A 24,032-nucleotide genomic window follows, 5' to 3' on the forward strand; every position below is an offset into this window, starting at 1 on the left:
TTCCAGCTGGGCACGCGCGCTCCAAGCAGTGAAGGCTATGGTGGGTGAGGACGCACGCGGACCTCCAGCGAGCTCATCTGACCGACCTGCAGCGGTGTGAACCTTGTTATGAGAACATGTCTGTGAACGAGGTGTACGTGTTCCGGCCCTTCAAGCTCATCGCTCTGCTGTGCGTCTTCCTGGCGCTGTGCTTGGACGTGGTGGCTCTGCTCAGTCCAGCCTGGGTCACCGCGGAGCATTTCTCCCTGTCCCTGTGGGAGTCCTGCTCCCAGTCCGAGGCACGGCTCGACACAGAGGAGGCTCAGTGGAGCTGCTTCTCCACCCTCACATCTGGTAGGAATTATTATTGACTGTTTGTTTGTTTTGTTTTTTGGTTTTGTTTTTTGGGGTGGGGAAGGATGGGATTGTTTGTTTATAACTTTGTGTCCTTGGGAGTTTCGGATGCTGTTGTTGGAGAGAGAACCAGACATGGTGGAAACTACTGTATATTTAGTATTGAAAAGTGTTAGATGGTTTACATTGTTTACTTGTGATTAAAGTGCAGTAGTAAAAGTACTTTTTATGGGAAACTCATGTTATCCAATGCGTAATTATGCCATGTGGGATGGTTTTAAACTACCATATTATCAGGGGCATTTATTTTAGGACAAAAACAGAGGAATATTTGTCTGGCAGCTCTGGTCATCGTCTCCCAGGCACAGTTTGTTTTAGTTGGCTCGTTGGTCTCTGTCCAATAGCTGTGGCATTCAGGGCTTCTTGTGCTGCTGATACATTTCCTCTGTTCATACCAGTGCAGTGACGTGGTGTCACTGAAGGACAAACACATTGTGATGCTCAGCCCAATGCCCCCCTAATTCATGAGCAAGGATGAGGCATCTGCGTTGATGTTGATTTAGTGACACTTTAGTGTTTTATTTTGAAGGGTGAGTCAGTCAACAAAGGGCTGGTGACTCAGTGTTACCAGTTAAATGATGACTTTGATGCTTTTAAACGTTATTTAAACGTTCAGCTTCCGTGTTCAGGATAATAAAGTAACAGTAAATATAATCCCTTGTGGCGCACACACAGTTAACTCCACTCCAACCACCAGAAGGCTTCAAGTGGGTTTGAAGAGACACACACACACACACACACACATACACTGAGCATCTTCCCCATCATCCACCTCACCAGGCCTGGACCCACCAGGTTGCCTTTTGTCAAGCAGAGACGCCACATGACATGAGTGTTTACGCCTCCAACCCCCTTCCTTTCCCCACCAGGGGAGGAAATCCGCATTAAAAGAGCCAGATTTACCAGCATTTGGCTGCTGGCTGGTACAGCAGGTTGGCTCGTTATTAGCCCGAGCTTTGTCTCTACTGTAAAACAGCCATTAACAGGCTGAAAGCAAATCATATAAAATGACATATACATTTAATAAACCTAGTGTTTTGTTTTTTTTACTTATAGGTTGCCAGAAGTGTAGAGAACATTTTATCTGTTCAGAGGTTTTTAAAGGGGCTTTTGGGGCAGTTTGACCACCATCACAGGCACAAACATGCACAGCTATGAAGGGGGGGGGGGAGAGAGACAGCCTTGGTGTGACTGACCGCTCTCTGATATTGTGGAATGTGTTGGGGTGAATAGGAGGCGGGCTTTTTGCTTTGAGTGTCTGCAGAGCTTATTAAAGCAACAGTGGAGGGGTGTGTTGGGGTTAAAGGGGCAGTTCACCACAAAGCAAAGCAGATTTATTATGCACATATTCTCGTACCTATCCCAAGGTTCTTGGATTTCAGTCCATCTCTGGCCGATGCCGAGTAAATAGCAAGCGACTAAAATAACGCCGATGAAAATGGTGTTTCGACCTATAGCTTCAGTGAGGAATAGAAAAAAATGTGACGTTAGTACACAGAACCAATATTGTGCCACATAATGGAACAAAGATGTTACAAAAACATATTTCCCAAAGGCTGAATCAAATCGAGTTCAGATGTGTCTTTGGGGAAGAGTTTCTTTTTTATCATCCTGGTGACAAATGAATCAGGAGCTCAGGAAGAGACAGACACACACACCCAGCAAAGATTGTTTGCTGAGGTTGTGCGCTTCTTCAGATGCAAATTCTCCTTTTGAGTCTTTCGAGGTGAGGCTTTATTCTGACACTGACAAGTGGGACATCAAAGAGGGAACACACAATGCAGGCAGGAATGGAAAAAAATTGTATTTTCTGAATACACTTCTGTTTTCAGACTCACTCACTGAATCAAAGCTTTACTGAACAGAGAGTTAATCTCAGTTCAGAAAAGCTTTAAAATGTGCTGTTTTAACAACCTGGTGTTTGTGAAGGTCTTTCCAGGAGAGGATCCTCTCTCACGAGTTTCGACTTTTCCACCAGGAGTAACTGGAGTTTGTTTGAAATAAATAGAATAGATGTGCTGTATTAAAGCCACCACGGCTGCACCGACATGGAAAAGGCTGGCAGCCCCCGAACAGAAACTCCAGCATCATCGACCACAAACTCTAAAGAGACGTCACAGCAGTTAAACACGCTGACTTACACGTGCAGCAAGAACTTCACATTAGCACCAGGAATTTTAAATTAGATTGCTAACTTTTATTTTTAACGTAGAAAGCAATAGAAATGTAATAAACCTTGATGGAGATAGATGAGCAGTGGACAATGTACTACAAATTGTTCATTATTGTTAGTATTTTTTATCTACTTTGCCTTCAAAATACTGAACATTAAATGTGAAAATATTGACAATTTTTTAAAGGACTGCTTTTAACTGCTGAGATTTTAATTTTAAGCCTCTAAACATGCGTCTAAAATAATTATCTTTAATAACATGTAATTTAGGCTAAATCCAGTTTCTGTGACCACTGCAGCACTAATCAGGTTCTTGTTACTCCTGATGGAGCCGGCTTCTGGTGGAGGCCATTCTGCTTCAGTCACTCCACTCTGTGGGATTAGCCCTTGTTTTGTGTTTGTCAAAACAGCGGTTCAATTCAACGTCCTATGAATCGAGCTTTTGTCAGGATGCTCCTCTCTAACCTGCGTGTGTCTCGTCCTGCAGACTGGCAGATTGCCACCCTGGTGCTGCTGGTGGCCGGTGCCGTGGCAACTCTGGTGGCCTTTTTGGTGGCCCTTATTTCCCTCTGCCGGGGGACACAGAGACGGCACTACCGCACCGTGTCCGTGTTCCTCTTCACTGCAGGTACACCTTCCTCTTCTTTTACTTTTTGCACCAAAAGTTCTAAAATCATTTGTACTGTTTCTGCCTTTTGTCCAATGTTCCTACACATCTTACTCACATACATTTAGAAACAGAAACATATGTTGCCACATACATTCACCCCAGCCACAACAATTTCCATATAGACAGGAGGGTTTTTGTTCCAGTGCTCACATTAAATAGAAGGCTGCAGAAGGGAAGAAGCAGCTGAATGAGGCTTCTGGTTGAGCTCATTTTTTCTGTGGTGTGGAGTCTGGGGAGCTGCCGGCTCATGGGCCAAGAATAAGCAGCCGCAGAATTTGCAGACTTACCAACAAAGTGAAGTCACCGAGGGGAAAACAAGCCACCACAGACTCCTCACCCAGCACTGCCTCATACATGGACTGCACTTACCCTGCATGCTTTGTGAGACAGTCCTTTGGGTGAAACCAAACTTTGACACTGGTGAGGATCTATCTATAAAACATATAAAACATGTAATTAAACCAAAGGTTTAGCAGTCAAGACACATTGTTCCATATACTATACAGGCGTTGTGATAACTGACTCATAGCCTGTGCTTATTTTACTTAAACGACAGCGATGAAACACTAACCACTTACAACCACTTAACTCTTGCCCAGTTCCAGTTTTTTGCCAGTTTCCAAAATAAAATTGGATTATATAAGAAACAGACATCCTGTTATACGTCACAAAACCCCCTTCCTTCTTCTGCAGTTTTCTATAATAAACCTGTAGGATTAGACTAAAAGGAAGAATTTTAATCACACACTTGTTTTTGTGGTGAGTTTCTTTAGAAGACGGATTCCATCTCATATTTGTCTGTTAAATATGGAGCCACAGCCAGCAGCAGCTTATCTTATCTTAACAGCTATCCTCCCTCCATCCAAAGGTAATGCAATCTGCCTACCAGCATTTCTAAAGCTGACCAATCAACATGTTATGTCTAGTTTATTTAATTTGTAGAGAAACCAAAGTGATGTTCAGTATTCATGCTAAGCTAAGCTGCTGGCTCTCGCTTCATATTTAACTGAGTAGTATTGATATTCTCGACTAACTCTTGACAAGAAAGCGAATAAGTGTATTTCGTATGTATGTGTGGAAAGACTTTATTATTCTAAAATCCACAGAAGACCACAAGACACCAAATATGTCTGTATAGAGAGAACATATTACTGTAAACTGCATAAAATAATGAACAATAGAGGCAGTGTTTCCCATGTGATATATTGCTGCAGAGAAATGTTTAATCTGTAATTTAAGTGATTTCTGTCTCTGAAAACATCAGTCACAAAGGACCAGTGTGTGCAGGCGACTTAGTGCCTTTCACTGTTAGCTATTTACTGAAAAGCGTGGGAATGCAGTGTTATCCTTTCCTGTGTGTAATTGCTTTAAGAGCCTTGCGAGAATAAGGCGCACAGTCCTCAGCAGAGCAGCAACAGAGGGGCTGGACTGTTAAATGCCCTTTGGCAGGACTGTAGCTCTGTGGTATTTATTTTCTGTCCGGAAATATGACCTCAGCGGGCTGCAAAGCTCAGTCTGGACTCCATCAACACCGCCACATTCTTGGGCTGCCGTGGTTTCCCTGCACACCCACTGCTCCGTCCTGTAGGAAGGAAAGGTGGAGTCGTAGTCACACAAAGTCCCTTCCTTAAGAGTCACCTGGCATGCACGAAAAGGAACTGAAGTAGCTTGCGCCCCAGTGCGCCTTTGATTGCACACATGCAACGACGTCGACACGATGACCACCGGTAGCTCATGGTCCTGAATGGTTCAAAGGGGAAAATGATTCACAATGATGGAGGCATTAAAGTCATTTTCCGTCAGTAATGTCAAGGTCAAACGGATAATGACGATTGTTAGAAAAGTTTTCCACATTTCACAAAATAAAGGATCTACACAGGCTCCATGTGACTGTCAGGGGAAAAAAAAGAAAGAAACCCACAGGGAGGTGTTTCATACAAAGATGTTTTTTCTTGAAAATAATAAAATATTTTTATGGAGGCTGGATGAGAAAAATAGAAATCCTTTTTACGCTGAAACATATTTTATAATCTTGTTACTGCACTTCTTTTGACCTTGCACTGGAAAGCACTTTTTTGTTCCTCACTTTATATGTTTGTCAACAAAATGCATCATGGCTAAATATATTAAAATGTTTCTATTTCAATTAAATTTTATTTGTATAGCACCAATTCATAACAAGTTATCTCAGGACACTTTTCAGATAGAGCAGGTCCAGACCGTACTCCTTATAAATTATTTACAGAGACCCAACAGTTTTTGTATTGTGTATGACGCAATATTTGTTTTATTTGCATCACCTGAATCGAGAGTAAAAAAAAAACAGTAATTTTACTCGTCAAATCTCTCACATATTAGGTAATTTTTTTGGTAGTCAAATGTAAATAGTAAAAGGCTCAGTTGAAAAGGATGGAAATTACATAAGCATGTTTTTATCTACAGGCTCCTAAAAACACTCAAAAAGGCTCACTTTAAGGAGATCACCTGAAGCAGCAGAGACACTGATATACATAATCACTTTATGTAACCATTCTCTGGGTACCTTCAGTGACTCCCTCTCTCTCCCCCTTTCTGTGCAGACACTAAAAATCTTTCCTCCTCTTTTCTTTTCAAAACCAGCTACAGTCACATATCTGGTTTACAGCAGTCACGTCTTTTACTTGAACAGTGCTTTTGTTATGGACTAAATGGTTGCAATTGCCAAAAGCAGAAACATACTCCTTGTTGTTGGACAAAAGTAAGAAAGACGGTGAAACAGACAATACAGAATAAAATAACAAAATGTAAAAACAATAAAACAAAATTTGCAAAAAATGTTAAAATTGTGAGAAATGCAAAGAGGATACAAATAATATCTATAAATAATAAAACATCAGGTAAAAGTAGAACTGGCAAGATTTTTATTTATAGACCTCATTGTACTTGGTTTTATAATATAATAGTAGTAGTAGTAGTAGTAGTGATGGTGGTTCAAGTGATATCAGTAACGCAAATACTGTTGTAGTATTTAAACATGACAACATTTGTGTTGCCCGATACATGATATTATGATATATGTATTAAATTTACAGCCACATAAGACAAAGAAAAGCAGCACATCTTTACAACTGAGAATCTTATGTTGACTCTCGTTTGGTTCCAGTGGTTCTGCAGGCCTGTGCTCTGGTCCTCTACCCGATCAAGTTTATCGACGGCACGGTTCTTCAGACCTATCACGAGTTCAACTGGGGCTACGGGCTCGGCTGGGGAGCCACCATCTTCATGTTGGGAGGAGGGATCCTTTTCTGCCTGCGGACGGACATATACGAGGATGCAATGTACTGAGTCCTTTCTCGAACCCCCGCCCACTGGAAATACACACATAAACATGTACACCCACACACACGCACACACAGACAAATTCCCATACAGGAGGTGGGCTTCACTCTGCACACAGCCAATGCATATGTGAGCACAGACTCTGATCTTTCTGCTTCTCTTGCTGTCTTGCTCTCTCTGTTATTTTTAGACAGGTTTTGAAGGCCTAATTTAGGCCAGGGCTGTATGAGTAGGACCCCCGCCACCCCTCCTCCCCATGCCGCCAGTGGGCTTCTGAGCCCTGCCGGAATCGGGAGTGAGGCGGGCAAAGCTAAAGCACAGAGAGCTTTCTGGACAGGCACGAGCCACAGATACTGGACGCTTCCACTGCACGTTGACCTGGATCTCTATTGTTAGAGAAACAGGAAAATAGATTCTCAGCAAAGACCTGAATGTGCAGTGACTGAACATTTAAAGGGACTGACTTATCTCCACATTTCCTTTTTTATTCTTTTTGTAGCATTTCACAAGGACGAAGCTTGTTGTTAATGTATTTATGGCATCATTTTCCACTTTATGAATATTGAAAAAGCTGAACTTCTACCTTTCGTGTTTTCTAGCTGAAAAATATCTAGTAATGCTAAGCCTTCTGATAGTAGAAGTGTAAATTAGACAGCTTCGATATATGCTAGGGCTCTCAAGTGTTCATAGTTTGTTTGGAAACTAGTTTCTCTCATATGAAAAATGTAAATGTGTACAAAGTATTTCTACATGAAGGAATCTCCGGAATAAACAGTTGTAGTTTTGGAAGTATGGAATGTGAATGATTGTTGTTTTCAATACTACGATGTTGCATCCTGCAGTTTATCTATCGCTCTGACACCAGTGGTTCACAAACAAACCTCTGACAGAATTTTAAGAGGGGAATCAGGCAGCAGGGTGTCCCCCCGCCATTTGGAGCAAACAGCACACATTCCTCAGAGGAACCACCCCATGAATTTTAAAGAGACATCACCAGGTTGCCAGCTTGCAGCCTGTTGATGTGTAAAAATCTGACCCATTGGTTGAAGCATTGAACACCCTAAAACATTTTATTGCTAAGCACAAAACATGCTTTGCAGTTAAAACGTGCAACTTGCTTGTCATAAATAATGTGCTCACAGGCTGAAAATAAAATTACAACAACCACTGATTATGAAATAAGACCAAATCAATCTTTTTGTTTACCTTTTTAGTTTGCAGATCATAATATATTTTATTCATGTTTTTTGTCCAAGTGTGCCAATGTGAGACAAGTTTAAAAAGATCTGTATTATTTAGAGTGTTTTGTGTAAAACAGAAGGCGCAGCCACACCTGAGCAGCCTGGTGTGAAGTCTCCCTGTACACACTTTCTTTACCCCCACAGAGTTCTGTTCTGTAACAGCTGGTTAAAGAATCTCTGGAAAGGGAACGTCTGCAAATAAACAATTGCGCAGCTGCAGCAGTGTGAAAACTTCCCAGCTGTGGACAATATTTACACCTGAATCAACAGCTCCAAGGGAAAAAGACCAACAAGACTGTGTCATGTGAACCTGATACTGGGCTCCTTTGAGTAGTGTTATGTGGTGTGTTGAGTGTGTGAGGTGCCAGGTCAGTGGTTGTCTTATAATAGCAGTGACCTCTCGGGAATCTTCGAAATGTGACTTACGAGTTAAAGGTGACGTGGTTACACAGCAGGCAGGCAGAGAGGTCACACATCATACAGTTTACATACATACATAAAGCATGACGCAGATGTGATGTCACATTACTTTCATGTCCCACATACATGTAAAGCATGGTCATTTTAGTTAAACATTACTGGAGAACACAAAGTGAAAGATATATACATTTAAAAAAAACATGTATTATGTTATATATGATATATTATCTACTATGGAAGAACATTTTAAAACTTTCAGGTTACACAAACACCCACAGTTAGTCAGTTGATCAACATCATATGCAAATGTATTTCCCACAGCGAGTTTTCTTTGCATCTACTCTGCAGAACAGGGTGTTAAATTATGCACTGACTAGTTTGGGTGCGTTGTAAAGGTCAAAGGCCAAAATGGGCCAGTAGCTTTTCATTCTCTGCACTCCACCCACACAGTTATGGCTCTTCTTACATTACATGCCACTGAATAGTAAAGAGAAATATGCACTTGAGCAAAATGTCTCACCAAAGGTATTGTTCATGTTTTATGGTAAATCTAAGTGCCAGTTGTCTGTTTTCCCCCCTGTGATCTGAGTGTGTTTGCTTGCTTTTGCTTTTGTCACCCGCATGAGCACCATGTAGGAACACAGTCTAGTGTCCAAACTTGATCATATCTAGTGTGTTTCTCCATGCTATATGGAAATCAAGAGGAGTAACATTGATAGAAAAATGTTTGATATGAATTGTTTAGTTTTTGTTTGATAAGCTGGAAAACAGATTTTAAGCCTCCAGTGCTGCTGGTGGCGAGATTGTTCTGATACAAATAAGCACAAGATAAGCACTGAGGTCAATCAAAAATGGTAAATGAATGCATATTATAAGCTGATTTCACACAGAATATTTTTGCAGTTGAAGATAGTTCTGCTTCTCTGCAGCTGCTGCTACATGCTCTCATCTCTAAATCCTTTGGACATGACCACAGCTGTAAATTCAGAGCATTAGCACAACTCTCACTGTATATCAGCAAAAGAAATACAACCCAAAACAACCTTTACTCCAGCTGTTAGGTATTAGGGCAGACAACACATTTAGTCACATTTGACTGTAAATCTCAAGCAATGAATTGTCTTTGTAGTAATGTGGCCTTGGAGAATAGTCTGGCCCCTGGGCGCAGTAACCAGCCAGGCCCTGCACTCTTTCATTCTGCAGGGACAGATTCCAGTTACTGAACCTGGGGAACAGAGACAAAAATGGACTCTGACACCTCGTTGCCTGGGGAGGTAAATTATTGTTGTGAGTAATATAATAATGCACAGATTCTGAAAATTCCAAGAAAATGACGAATGAAAACCTGAAGTTGTACAGCTGCTCTTCTGATCCTCAGCAGTGGACGTCCTCTGCAGACTAGTAAGGCAGATAAATAGACTGAAGGTAACACCTGGGCTACACATTACCCTCCAACCAATCCTCTATCAAGCTTGGCTCCACCAAAATTACATATTAACCTGAAAAAAAGTTACTCGCTTCTCCTTCACTGTTACGCTTGTGCTGCCCTGCAGTCCCCTGGGTCCCCTGAAACACAAATACAACAGTCAAATCACTTGAATAACTTTTGTGTTTCTCCTCAGAATAATTATATTATTCATTGAGCTGCAAACCATCCATTATCTTCTGTTTAATCATGCAGCAAGAGTGCTTCATTTGGACGAGACTCTACTAGAGGTTGCACCTAATAACCACCCATAACACAAAAGTATTAGTGTAAGTGAGTGCATACTTTATTCAAGATTCTCTCACTTATTCACCGATTAATCACATAAGAACTCTCTCGTGTTATTAATGAGCCAAATGCAGTAAACAAGAAAGACACAACTACCCGTAGACACACACTGCACATGGATAGTCAGGTATGAACAAGGCAACCTGGTGTGGGAATCAGTCAGCTGCCTAGCTGACCTTCTGGATGTCAATGAATGTTGGATCAGTTGCTAAAAAACAGTATCAGCAGATCCAGATGGTTACTTTCCCAACACGAAAGAAAATATCATGCAGTGAAAATTCTAAGTTTAATTTCTGCTTGCATTGCATATTGATGAGTTTAGTGAGATATATATGAAGCATCAACAGAATTGCATCTGTGTGTTAATTAAGGGCAAGGATGATAGTAACTGTTGATCCAAATCAGAGCTTCCTTTGGCGTTATAAATCTAGCTCTGTTCTTCTTCAGGCAAATAGCCACACGGAAAGGTAATGAGAAATCCTGTTCATAACAAGATCTCCAGTGGCAATATAAATCACATGTAGTCCACTGAAAATATCCATAACATTTCATTTCTAAATATGTTGAGTGCAATACATTATGTGGTCACTGGAGGGCAACAAGAGCTGTAAAAAGTGACACCTATTCTTTATGCACAGTCAAAAGCAGTGTATTTTACCATGCATATTGGTATTGTGTCATGCACCATATACATATAGATAAAAGGGAAAATATTTAAATATAAAGGCCAGGACCATGTGTGTCAGAGTTAAAAATGTAACATAATAACAAAAGTCACAGTCCTCACTGAATCTTGACCCTGATTCTCCACATTGATGGCTATTTACTTGCAAGTAAAATGTCACAGTTGAAAAATACTATTATTTGCATACAAAAAATGTTTTCAAATGAATAATTTCTGGTTCTTCTCAGATGCTGAGCAGAATATTCACAACTGACCTGGTGTTGCACGTGGAAATCAAAGAGAAAATGTTGCTCTTCACTGTTTGAAATGACAGAACACTGTATGCAGCCATATATTTGAAAGTTACTGATTACATTGGATGTTCTTATTTCAATACAGTATTATTTAGCTTTTATCCAAACAAATTACAATAGGTGCATTCAAACATGCAACCCAAAAATGTAAGGAGTCATGCAGTCATCTTTATAAACTACAGTCCTGCTGTACATAAGACACCTTTTATTTTTTATATAAATGCAACAGTGCAGGATAATTATGATACTTATATCAATACAAAATCAAAATCAAGACTGTCCTTCATGACTGGTATTGAGGCCCCTGAGGCTGAAAAACAGGAAATGTATTCAGAAGTGAAAATGCAATCAAAGCAATCTGATAATACAACTATATAAACATTATATGCAAAATGCAGCAGTGGTAGTTATCGCTGTTATCAAACAAACAGTTCAAACAAATGATGAAAGACATGGTTATGCAAACAGTACATGCATTATTTTTAATGTACCACTTTTATTTTCAGAAGTAAATTGCCTGTACTTGTTTAGTCTTAGAAATATTTTAGTCTCCACTAGATTGTTTTGTCTGCTGGGGGAGAGACAGCTTTAAATCATGCAGAGTTCAGCAAGTTCATTAACATCAGTTTCAGCTGCAGCCTGCAGCATTGTTTTGAGTAACACACTGTTAGCAGCCATTATATCCACTTAATTTTCATTAGGGGTGGTAGTGAGTCCCTCACAAAAGGAGGAATAGAATATTGTAACTTTTATCACATTTTTGAAAGTTAGAACAAGGAAAGAAATGGGTTTGGTTGTATAGATTTATTGCATTGGGTGACTTTGAGGACTTTATTATCTTTATCTATCTTTTGAAAGGTTTGGGAACCCCTCTTCTATAATATACTGTCTTTAAATGATTTACAATACTGCAGCTCATGGTTCCTTCAACAGTACACACTTTGAAATAAGCCATTAAATAAAACAGTTGACATTGGCTTGTTAGACATTTTGTTAAAACAAAAATCACATGTTGTTCCATTGATAACAAAACCCAAACTATGCCTGCTCACATCCATCTTTTGTTGGCCTGCACATCAGTATAGTACGTAAACTGAAGGAAGAGTATTTAAAAAGAGTAGACAACTATGAACACATATCAAATGTTATGGTTCAAAACTCTTGCTTTAAGTAACAGTTTGAACCACAGGTTGAAATTATTTCAGTGAGGATGATTATTACAAAGCATTAAATGTGATGATGCCTCTCAGACCCCATAAACACAGTAACACAAAGACGTACGAGCTCAGAATAGTATATAAGCATGAAAACTGCGTGTGATACATTCATTTTCCGCATTTCAGCCCTTGTTTATGCTCTTATAAAATCTGTATAGCTATAGTTATAAGTGACAGATTTTGAATACAAAAAGATTTTTTTAATGATGCATAAAGTTACTAAAACAAGTAATGACAACATCTGACCAACTTTACCATTTAATACAAAACATATACAAAAATCAAAGGGTAGGTGGGGTACATTTCATATAATACGTAATTGAGGCATTTTGGCATATTTTTAAACAAAAATGTCTTAACATTGTTTTGCAGTCATGCTGAGTTACTTAAAACTCTTCAAGATAAAACTGGCAAGGAGCAGTGGCATTACAAACCCGTGACACACTAATTTCTTCAGTTGTAACCCATTTAAAGTAAAGAAATCCCACTCAGTCTCATTATAAATTCTGTAAGGGATGAAAGACTTCACTGACTTGAAGCAATGAAAATCCATTTCACATGTATTAACCCTGTAAACTGATATGATTATGATTTTAAAAGCTTTGTTGGCTGAGCTAACTGGCAACAGTTAAGGCAAAAAGTAAACAATTAAACAATAAACATAAAAATGAAATCAATAAAAAGTTCATCACAACATCAAAAGGACCAATAAACTGGCAAGATATCTGGCAAATAGTAAAACATCAAAAACTAATTCCCAAAGAATGAGTAATCGCTCTTGAACACAACATATTCCAAGTAACTCTGCTGACTAAATCAGCTGGCAAGTAAACAACAAAAACTGACAATGACAACGATTGATACTTTTCTCCATAATGTAAAACTTTCAGTTAGCATGACATCTTGGAAGACATATTCAAGCATTTGTATAAAAATGGAAATTAAAAAAAGGCAAGCATAGGACAGAATGTTGAAATAATATAATACTGGTTAGATTTTCTTGTAAATAACCCACTGTAACCTTCAACCTAATATGTAACGTCTTCAGTAATGTGTAACAAACTCAAGTGATGACTGTGTGTGCATCTATGAGAGTTTTGTTCTGTATTTTTTTAATCATGGACCCTGAACAATGAGAGAGGTGCAGTGCAACAATAAAACATCTCTGTTTGAGAGCGGTGAAGGTTTTCATGTCTTTTCAGGCTTCCACCACTGTAAGAACTAAATTTCTGGCAAACAGTGTGGTGAGCAGAGAGTCCGGCTTCTTCACTTGTTTTGAACTCCTCCTACAATGGAAGAACAGTTTAGAGTGAGCTTACCTTCACATTTCATTGTATATCTCAGTGTGTGTGCATACTACACTGTATTTGTGTATTTACTCACACTTTGAGCACTACCCCCACACACAGCAACAGCACCAGTATGGTGATGATGGCAACAGCAATATACACATAGACAGGTACCATGTCCCATTCTGGTTCAAGTGCAATTTCGTTCTTTTCTAAAAGAAAAGCAAAGACACACACAAGGTTTTGGTTTGTTTTCATTATATTTAAATATCCCTACAAGCAAAAAAACATTTATCACTGATACTCACAAAGCCAAGTCAACTAAAATCTACATAAGCGGTTAAAATATGCACCTGTCAACAAAGAAAACACGTACAGAAATGATTTAAATGTAACCAAAAATATGTAGTCTCTTTTAGCTCATTGTTTGTTCAGTCCCATCACTCTCAATACACACAGACAAAGTTACATCAAGTCAGCACGAATATAAATTCCAAACAAAGCAGAAGATTAATATCTGGACATAATCCAAATATTAGGATTGGAGCCGTTTTATAGTATTTTGTATTAGAGGTTGAATGAGGGTGAAGTGTTGACTTTCAGATTTAACTTAAATCCCTGTCACTTTCTTCTTTCAACGTCCAAACATTACAGTACATTATGAATATGCAGGGCCATGTGGAGCAAATTATGTTCACCCAATATGGATGTACACCCAATCCAGTGGTTTGAGGGTAGTAAGAGCAACATAAATATACAGGATATTTCCAAAATCCAGTGTAGATCATATAGTGGATTATATCATGTTTTTTATGTTGTTGTTTTTTGTTGTTGTTGTTGTTTGTAATGTAACCAAATTTCCAAGTACTTATAATGCTGTACTGTATAATTATATTTCCACCAAGTAGGGACATCATAGCTCTCTGCTCTTCTGAAATGCATACATTTAGTCTTTCTGGAGTTATGTGCAGTAGAGTCGATTAAATAAAAGATGGTTTCATCAGCATAAAAACTGACATTGTAACATTCAGTTGGAAAATAAATATTATTTATGTACACACAGAGTTTGATTATTCATTTTATTGCAAAAAAATTAAACCAACAAAAGAACGAGGTATTCCAGTATTAGTTGATAAACAAAAAATGAATTACAGAACCTGTATTGACCCCCTCCCCCGCTTTTCCTTCCTTCCACTCTCTGCGATGTGTATTGGAAGCTTTCACAGTGCACACATAAGGGCTTCATGGTGAGCCCACAGTCCCTGTTCTTATGGGGGTATATCCCTATCTTTATTCACGAGCGTGGTCTTTTATTGATTTCACCTGCAGATTTGTAAAATGCTTTCCTTCAAAACTCTGCCCTCGCACTCAAACAGCCCCTGCTTTTGGATCCTCTGTGCCATGACCACTGACAGCAATGACTAGACCACTGACAGCAATGACCCTGTCAAAATCCCCCAATAGGAAACCAGCCTCTCTGCGGACGCGCTCGCTTTACTATTAGAGCGTCTCATAGGGGCAGTGTTACTCTTTAACTGAGTTCATCCACTCCTGCCCTCATCACATCTCATCTCATCTTCATCCGCTTATCTGATCGGATCGGGTCACGGGGGTAGCAAGTCCAGCAGAGGACCCCAAACTTCCCTTTCCCTGGCCACATCGGCCAACTCTGACTGGGGGATCCCGAGGCGTTCCCAGGCCAGTGTTGAGATATAATCTCTCCACCTGGGTCCTCGGTCTGCCCCGTGGCCTCCTCCCGCCCTCTGTTGCTTTATTTAATATACTTCTCTTGCTTTTTATACAACTTTTGGAATAAAGGGACTGTTATTATTATATACCAGTGCCCGTAGTTTTTGCTATATAATAGATACTAGGGTTTTTTTTTTTGTATTGTAGTAGCCTTATAGCACAGTGGCTTCCGCTAGACACGAAAACAAGGTCACTTTCATGGTTCAGGACCAGGCCTAGCAGATCGCTGGACAACAAGGTCCCCCTCACCCCAGGGACTCACAGATTTGTGAGAAAACATTTTTTTTCTGAATTAACTCTTTTTTCTACATCAAGACAGAGATACTTTTCCCCCAGAGCCTAACACAAATCCTGTATCCAGCCTCCAGCCAGCTCCAGCAGGCCCCCTGGTACTCCGCTGGAGAAGTAATGAAGGAAAGCATTACAAATCTGCATGTGAAATCAGTAAATCATGTTCTCAAACTAAAAGACCACGCTTTTGAATAAAGATAGGGAAATACCCCCATACAAAAGTGGAGTTGCAGGGAGTGAAGAGGGGAGACAGAGCCCTGCATGAGTTTACTGGAGCTTGCTGGAGGCTGGATACAGGATTTTGGTTCGGCTCAGGGGCACGGAGAGCGTGCTTTGTTTCTGTTTTTTTTTTTTTCATGAAAAAGTAGTAGTAAGTAGTAAGTAGTAAGTAGAAAGGCGCGAATGCAGAATTTCTTTTTCTTTCTCACAAATCTGAATCACTGCTTTTTTTGTTGTGGCCAACTCCCATTCTATGGTGGTGTAGACAAAACGATACATTGTAGACAGATTGTGTGAGTCACCACCAGCCAACAAAGGCATGACTGTTTAGTTTGTCATCAAGGTGCCTCGGTCAGTTAAATAACTTCAGTAACTGTACCTTTAGTTCAGGCCACATTCGTACATATTTGTAACCTTAACTTGCAAAGAGCACTTTGTACCTTCACAGGGGTGCCTTGAAAGGGGGGGCCAGGGGGGGCCACCCCTATAAAAAATTTCTGGGGGCGCCCCTGTACCTTCATGGTTGATGAGAAGTTGGCCTACGTCTCATGAGGGCCCAGTACGGTTATTACTGTACTTACATACATGCACTTTTCAATATGAAAATTTATTATAAAATAGACCATAATATAATAAGTATAATGTAACACTCAACAAAAACTCAACTGATGAGGATGTTCTGAAGCCTAATATAAGGCAGAACCCGACTTACTGACCAAGAAATTTAAATTCACCAAATTAGATACTAGAGGTCTATTGTTTGAGGTTCAAAAAAATTATTGCAACATTTTCGTTTTGTTCAGGATGTTGTCAAAACCTTCTGAAGCCTAAACAGAGTACGGTCCTTCATCTCTCTCTCCAAAGGACCAGAACTTGGCATCATCTGTGTCTATAAAACAAGAACAAATTAGAAAGTTAGGACAAATTGTGATGTGTAGTTTTTATAAACCATGTTATAATTCCTTCTAATATTGAATTACAATATTAAATATAATTTTAAAGGTATTTAAGTATATATCAGATTAAAGGGAGATTTCCACACAATGTTGACAATGTATATATGTAGTTTTTATGGATTTCTTTACAACATTAAAATCTAAATTCTCTTCAGCTTTGAAAATGATAAGGAGCGAAATAAACTCAAATTGAAGTTGACATAACAACAGAAGGATAGACAATAACCATAATTGATTTAAAATATTACAATGCCATATATTAATAATTAATTTTTTGTAATATCATACAAATAATAATTATAAAGAATAGAAATTAAACTTACCATTTGATGGCATCGGAGTCTTCAAGCCAGGAATCCACAAAGTTGATTGTTTGACTGATTGCTGATGTGGCTTTAAACAAAAAAGTTGCTTCACAGCTTATTTTGTAATTCCTTTATTCACTCGAAAACACCCTTTGAATAGATCCTTCAGAAATGTGGTATTAAATATAAATCTTCAGGAATTTAAACTTATGAGTAATTGGATTATGGGGAAAAGACTCATGGGAACATCCAAAGACAGATATTAATGATTGATTAAGGATTAACAGTATTTTTCCACAGCAAGTTTGTCACGCCAGTGGACTGATTCCATGCTATTAATTATATGTATATATATATATATATATATATATATATTTATTTATTTTTATCTATTATATATCAGGTTTTCTTTGTAATGGTCAGTATTACACGGTGGCAAGAAAATACTGGTGTTTTAATGCAGTGTCGTAGTACATTGAAACATCTTTACCTGGGTGGCATGCTGGACGGCTCCACTCACTCCAAAAGCTTTTGTCTGCACAATACTTTTGCAATTTGGATCGAACCCTGAAGCAGTTTTTCTCTTTGTCGTGGATGTAGGGCAGAGTAAGGCTCATCTGTTTGGTTATAACATAAACCTGTCAACAACGAAAACATGTAAAGAAGTTATTTAAATGTAACCACAAATATGTAGAGTCTCTTTTGGCTCATTGTTTTTGGTTTTATGGCACATCCATAACAGCTAAAGACCTTGCTTCAAAGTAAGCACTTCCTTATTATGTGGTGTTAAGGTATTTTAACACTGCTGTCCTGTATGTGTTGTGGTCTTTGCACAACAAATAAAATCAAGAATATATTTATATACTAATTTTTGTTACCCCCATTGCTCTTGGGTTGGGTCTGTTAAAGTGTGAGATCATCCGACTTGCCAAGATCTTCAAAGTGCCAACAGTGTACTTAATTGTCTGCTATTGTTAACACTGACAAGCATAGATTGATGTTGACAATATGTCTAATACTAGAAAATCTTGTAGACTTGTAGCGTATTATATGACTGCCATCCCGTCTTCTGCAGTTGGCTCTACAATGCTTTCATCACTCTTGGATCTGTGGAAGCCAATAAAAAAAAGGGTTGTGGAAAACTGTCCACCCTCTGCACTATGATTATTGGGACAAAGCCTCTTTAACTCTAAGGTACAGTGAGTACCTTAGAGTTACTCAACAGAAGTAATGTACATATAAGGTTATCCATACCGGTGTGGTTTTTCCATCTGGTCCCTTTTGATAGCGTTCCACCTCCCATTTTAGGCAGTGTCCAGGAACTCTGCCAACAGGACGGTCCCAGTGTAGTTCCAGCTGCGTGTCTGGGCCTGTTTGCAGAATTACTTTCTCCGTGATTTCAGGCTTTACTGCATTGATATTAAAACACAGAAGAGCAGATTATAGATTGTGACAGGAGGCACAGAGGGCAAACTCTCAAAACATGAGGGTAATACACTCACTGAATGGTAATATTAAGGCTGTACTATTACCAGAAGGCAAACATTCTTTTACCGTGGTTTTGAATTTGCAGGGAGATGAATGTTGGTATCAGGGGCCCTTCAGGAGAAGTGCCATTTACACAGAAGATGATATCAGTAAAATCAGGGAGAGATATCCCTGTGAAGTTGCAGCCCTTCCTGACTCCATTCGAAATAACATATATTGGGCATTCCTCTGCCTGTTCCAGTTCCCCGTGCCTGTGGAAGAGACAACCAGATAATGTACTGCTTAGATGGGTTCTATTAATTCATTCATTCAGTTTTGTTGAGAGTTGGTGAGGTTTGATAAGATGTTAATTGGATGTTAACCATCAGTTCCATTTTTCAAGGGTCTGTGGCCCTTGTTTAGTGGTACTCAGTAGTATCATCAGCAATTCCCAACATAATTGGGACAATCTTGTTGCTGATGACACTGAAGTGGATTTAATAGGTGCACGAATAAAAGAAACAAGCTGTTGATGCATGTTAGCATTAAGCTTTCGTCAGAACTTCTTCCAGGATTTCAGGTGCAGTTGTTTTCCCAATCGATTTTATGGTATATCCTTTAAAAGGTCACAAGTTATTCTTAGCAAAAGCTTCACACCAAAATGCTGCAGCAGTTTTGTCAGTCCATGAGTTGTCAAGGTGAATCATAAGTAAGCATTTCAACCTGCTCGTAGTCCTAGATGCAAAGTCAAGAAATCACCAAAGTTGTTAGGATTCATCCTCTGAGGATCTTGAATATCTGCCCAAAATTATTGGCAATCTATCCAACGTTTTCGAGACATTTAATTCAAAACCAACCTAGTGGTAGTGCTAGATGAAAAGTCAGGGGATCACCAGCGTGGTTAGGATTTATCTTCTGAGGACTGTGAATGTCTGTACAAGATTTCAAAGGGAGATATTTTGTTCTGGAGCAAATTGGTGGACTAACTGACTTCTGCTTGTGTGGCTACAAACTGTCTTTGATGGGCATATGACCTACCAGAAAAAAAGATTTTGCTGTGAGTTGGCCAGCATCTTCAGGCTTTTTTCCCAATTGCACATCATATAGTTCATGTTATGGTACACACAGACAAAATCCTGAACTGCTGTACCCACAACACCTAGAGGTGGAAAGGTGAATAAAGCCAATCAATGTCAATTCATACATTTTCCAAATATCTAATTATTGATGTTTTTACTACCATCTATTACACCTTTAGGTCTCACCTGTGTTAGTAGGTTTCTGGACCAGTTCAGTGTAGCTCGTACTCTTGATCATAGTGCCATTGGTGCAGGGTCCGCTCAGCAAGGTGTACAATCTCACTCTAACATCTTTTGTCAGATCAAACTGAGCACTGTATGTTCTCCTGGTGGTCCTAATAGTCTGCCAAACCAGAAACACATTCCTGTTATTCATGATTTCCATTGAAATGTTGTTATGGGTAATTAAACGCTTGAATCCCAAGCTGATTATTGCTGTCTGTCAAGTCTGATATAAATTTGACACCTCAGTTGTTAACTTGAAAAGCTCACGTCCTGAACTGTTCTAGTATCGTATCCTAACTCGTGTCCTGCCAACAATAAACACAGTTTTTTAGCCAATAACAACAAGACAGGGATGGGCATAAATTATATTTATGCCCATCCATTTATGTCAAGGTAAAGCTTTAAACATCTACAATTGAAATTGTTCTGACTACATGAGATTATGAAAGAGCTTAATTAATGCATAGCCATGGCAGTAGAAATTGTCGTAATCATCACCATAGCCAGGGTCATTGTCATAGGCACAGACGTTATTACTGATGTAGTCATATCTGTGTTTGTCATTGTAATCTGACCCCTTATTGCGTCAGACACCAGCATCCTTTGGAAACATTACTATCTTTGTATTGTTCTTTTACTCCTACGCAGTCAAGGTAAGGCTGACATGGGAATTTTATGGGTAGTTCATTCTTAGTCAAGCATATCATGATGCATTAACATATGTTTTGGTTTAGATCTATGGCTTAGGCATCTGTTTTTTCCCACCAAAGAAAAAAAACAGAAAACATACTAAGTGGTTGTGATGAAAGGCATTTTAGAGGTGAAATTTACTGGAATATTCTCCAAGGATCAAAGAGTCTTCACAAGAAATGAAAAACATACACTGGTTCTCACATTAAAATGATGATGATTATGTATGACTATGACATATGATGTAATCCCCCCCCAACCTGAGGATATGGCAGCAGAACTAAACCAGCATGTGGCACATTTCCACAGATGTGTGCTAAAGTATTGCACCTACATGCTGATATTTTAATACTTCCAGACATTCACACACACAAGTAAAGATGGCATGACAATGCTACCATTACTTTGATTGCCTTCAGCTGATTCTGTTCATCATATAATAATCATACTTGGCAGGAGGTTAGTGGCTCAGGTTAAAATTTGATTAAAATTATATGCACTTACAGTCCAACTGTCCCTGTATGTGTCGAAGTACTCCAGTTGATACTGTTTTGGGCACTCTGTCATATTAATCAAGCTTGCTGGCATGTTCCATGTGATCACAAGATGTCCAAGATGGCCAGGGTCTAATATCACAATGTCCTCAGGAGGATCCACTGTAAGTGAAAAGGAAATTTATTCACAGTGTGTATCTATTGTATTTTAGGAATATGGTATAATAATACAATGTAATAATAAAATCCAAAGCAGAATTTTAACAACATAAATGGCATGTAGAATTTCTGATAACTGCCTATTGCATTATTATCCTAAATCAATCCTATACTGGCAACTGTGCCCTGTCTTAACAGAACAATTTATTAAGTGTGCGCCCTATTAAATTCATTTTATTTTGACTGGCTTGCAAGGCACGTTAAGGATCTCGGTTTGTCGGGGGTTGAAATGATTCAAGGATAACTGAAGGGTGGCATAGGACCGATAAATTAATAATTGAAATAAACAAATCTGGACCAACCTGTAACTCCACTGCAATACATGCTCTCCCTCCAAGTAATTAAGAGCAGCATCAGTGTCACTTGAGGAGTAAGCCAGGATTTAGTCGCCATCAGCAGTTATATACACACTTATTTAAAAAAAGAAATGGAAAAAAAGGAAAAACAAAAACAAATGAAGATTGTAAAAAAATGTAAAACAAAACAGAATGAAAATATATTCAGAACTGCGCTCATTTTAAAATCTACTCGCATTAATCAAACAGAATAGAAATCCCCAAAACTAAATAAAAACATCACAAAATGACCGTAAAGAGATCTTTGGAATGACTTTCTACTTATGAACAAAAACATGATATTGAATGAAATATTGCCAGACCAAATAAATCCGTCAGAGTTAAGAGATAAATGTACTTACATTTTAAGTGAGAGAGCGTTTTTTCTCCGGAGCAAGTTCAGGCAGAGTTTAGAGAACTGACTAGGCGTGGGTGGATGGACCCATTTATGTTGCTTGAGCAAGCGACTGCATCAGAATACAAACTCACTGTTTTTTCCGGTAGCGTCTGATCCTGCTGGCAAAAAGGATCTGGTATCCGCACTTGTATTGTTTTGGTGTGAACATCTCTATGGTGCTCTTAGGAAGAGGAAGATAAAGAGATAGCGGAGAAACAGGGAGAGTCCGTTGTTGTTCCAGAAAACAGTTAGTTACACTTTAATAACACATTTTGACACTTGTTGGATCATGCTCTGCCACCATGATTTTTGCATAAGTAATAATTCCACCGAAATTCTCCCTTCACTCGTCCATATAAAGATCATATTCCAAAAAAAAACCCCACATAAAATGATCTATTTAAATGCATGTGCATGGTGGTCAGTGATGCAAAAGATTTTAAACTTCAAACCACAAGATGTCAGTGAAACAAAACTTTTACTTGGTGTGAGAGAGTCCAGTCACTACTGTATAGTGGTCCTTGTCATTATTAGTTTCCCACTGTTGTCATGGGAGGGGTACAAATAACAGCCTTCACCTGATCCATGTACTTGTCACCTGTGTGGTGTTAACTCCATAATGTTAATCAGCACCCCCCATCACCTGCACAGTGTGCCTTGTGACACATTTCAGTTACTATCAGAAACAGATATGATCCCTCACTGGCTTCAAGATCTTGAACATGAACTTTAAAGTGCAGAAGGAAGTGGGTCACTGCTAAGGGGTACAAGCTGTGTGCTGCTTCCCAATTTAGGGTCTAAATCCAACTGCTGTGCACAAAACATGGGATATCTATCAGTGGAAAGTAACTATACTTAAGTACTATACCTATACTAATTTGAGGTACTTGTACTTGAGTAATTTCATGTTACACCACTTTATACTTCTAGTCCCCTACATTTCAGAGGACGTTTTACTCCACTACTTTCATTTGAGAGCTTTAGTTACTAGTTACTCTTCAGATTCAGATTAATACAAAACACAATCATCAACAAATAATGTCTTATAGATTAAGCTACCAAGCAATATTGTTAAAATTACTCCAATCTTTACTAGCTGCATCATAAAAATGATGCTTACACATAAATGCATCAATCATCATAATCAAATGATACAGTATATTATTCTGAAAGGTGCCATTCTGAATAATGTGTACTTTTACTTTTAGTACTTATATATATTTGTATATATTGTATATTTTGATGCTATGTCATGTAGGCTACTTTTATTCAGTAAAGTTTAGAATGCCAGACTTTTTCTCCTGACAGTTTTCCTACACTACTGGTACTGTTACTATTACTTCAGTTACTATTACCTAAGTAAAATAACATAGTAGTTTTTCCACCACTGTCAAGCTTCACAGAGACCAAGATTTGAGAAGCAGCAGACGCATAAAGTATAAAAAATATGTCACCAGGAACCATCAAATGGTCTGACAAATTGGTAAATACAACAGTAAAACCATCCATCAACCACTCTACCTGACTTGATTTGTATCTTTTTTTCTATATCTTTTTCATTTGACGGGTAAATATGACATATTGTTCAGTAACAAACAACCGCCTGAAGGCAAAAAACTGGTGGTGTTCTATTTCCCAACTTTACAATTTATTGCTTTTGCGGAGATAAGATTTACACAGCTGATTACTAGGGTGATTTGTCAATCTGACAATGCACAGTAAAAACTGATGTTATCGTTGTTCATTGCAATCATCTTATCATTTAATCATTTTAAGATGACTTTGAAATGGTTTAAAAGTTATTGTTGTTAAAGTTTATAATCAAAATATGTACTTTATAAACCTCAGTTCACTTGGAAGTCATGATATCATCTTTCACTGACCTTATCAACTATTACAACTACTATTTGAAATATTAAATTATGTCCATCATACAATAACTGTATTACCTAATTGTATAAGACTACTTTTTTTTCATGCATTCAAATAAAATTGTTTTTTTATTAAAATGTTGTTTTTTTTTAATAAAAAATAACTTAATTTGTGTGATTTCATACTGATTATGTGCTTATAAAGCATTATACCTGACTTTCTCTGGTAACAGGTCCAGACATGATTAGTCAGGGGTGCAAA

At 38.6% G+C, this 24,032-nt stretch overlaps 2 protein-coding genes across 2 annotated transcripts; one reads left to right on the forward strand and one right to left on the reverse strand.

The window, feature by feature from the left end:
* LOC118331649 (transmembrane protein 47-like) lies at nucleotides 1-7,351 on the forward strand. The gene is made up of 3 exons (XM_035666712.1): nucleotides 1-333; nucleotides 3,054-3,194; nucleotides 6,379-7,351. The coding sequence occupies exons 1-3, from the start codon at nucleotides 117-119 to the stop codon at nucleotides 6,558-6,560; spliced, it is 540 nt and encodes a 179-aa protein (XP_035522605.1). The 5' UTR covers nucleotides 1-116; the 3' UTR covers nucleotides 6,561-7,351.
* A 3,902-nt stretch (nucleotides 7,352-11,253) lies between these two features.
* On the reverse strand, nucleotides 11,254-22,278 carry il13ra2 (interleukin 13 receptor, alpha 2). Its single transcript, XM_035667317.1, has 10 exons — nucleotides 21,865-22,278; nucleotides 21,470-21,577; nucleotides 20,959-21,110; nucleotides 19,726-19,882; nucleotides 19,499-19,619; nucleotides 18,548-18,732; nucleotides 18,248-18,402; nucleotides 17,484-17,631; nucleotides 13,568-13,685; nucleotides 11,254-13,470 (listed from the first exon to the last, which is right to left on the reverse strand). Exons 2-10 carry the CDS (start codon nucleotides 21,558-21,560, stop codon nucleotides 13,383-13,385), a joined length of 1,215 nt encoding a protein of 404 aa, XP_035523210.1. The 5' UTR covers nucleotides 21,561-21,577; nucleotides 21,865-22,278; the 3' UTR covers nucleotides 11,254-13,382.
* Between the last annotated feature and the right edge of the window lie 1,754 nt (nucleotides 22,279-24,032).

Source organism: Morone saxatilis, unplaced genomic scaffold (genome assembly GCF_004916995.1).
Source record: "Morone saxatilis isolate NCDOM2014 unplaced genomic scaffold, NCSU_SB_2.0 Contig20, whole genome shotgun sequence".
Taxonomy (NCBI): domain Eukaryota; kingdom Metazoa; phylum Chordata; class Actinopteri; family Moronidae; genus Morone; species Morone saxatilis.

Bases quoted from the DNA above. Each gene is read 5' to 3' on its own strand.
- LOC118331649 (XM_035666712.1), top strand. From the start codon at position 117: ATGTCTGTGAACGAGGTGTACGTGTTCCGGCCCTTCAAGCTCATCGCT. The intron at 334-3,053 runs GTAGGAATTATT...CTCGTCCTGCAG, and splicing joins CTTCTCCACCCTCACATCTG to ACTGGCAGATTGCCACCCTG. The intron at 3,195-6,378 runs GTACACCTTCCT...GTTTGGTTCCAG, and splicing joins CGTGTTCCTCTTCACTGCAG to TGGTTCTGCAGGCCTGTGCT.
- il13ra2 (XM_035667317.1), bottom strand. From the start codon at position 21,560: ATGGCGACTAAATCCTGGCTTACTCCTCAAGTGACACTGATGCTGCTC. The intron at 13,686-17,483 runs GTAAAGATGTTT...CTTTTCTTTTAG, and splicing joins CCGTCCAGCATGCCACCCAG to AAAAGAACGAAATTGCACTT. The intron at 13,471-13,567 runs GTGAGTAAATAC...CTTCCATTGTAG, and splicing joins GTGGGGGTAGTGCTCAAAGT to GAGGAGTTCAAAACAAGTGA.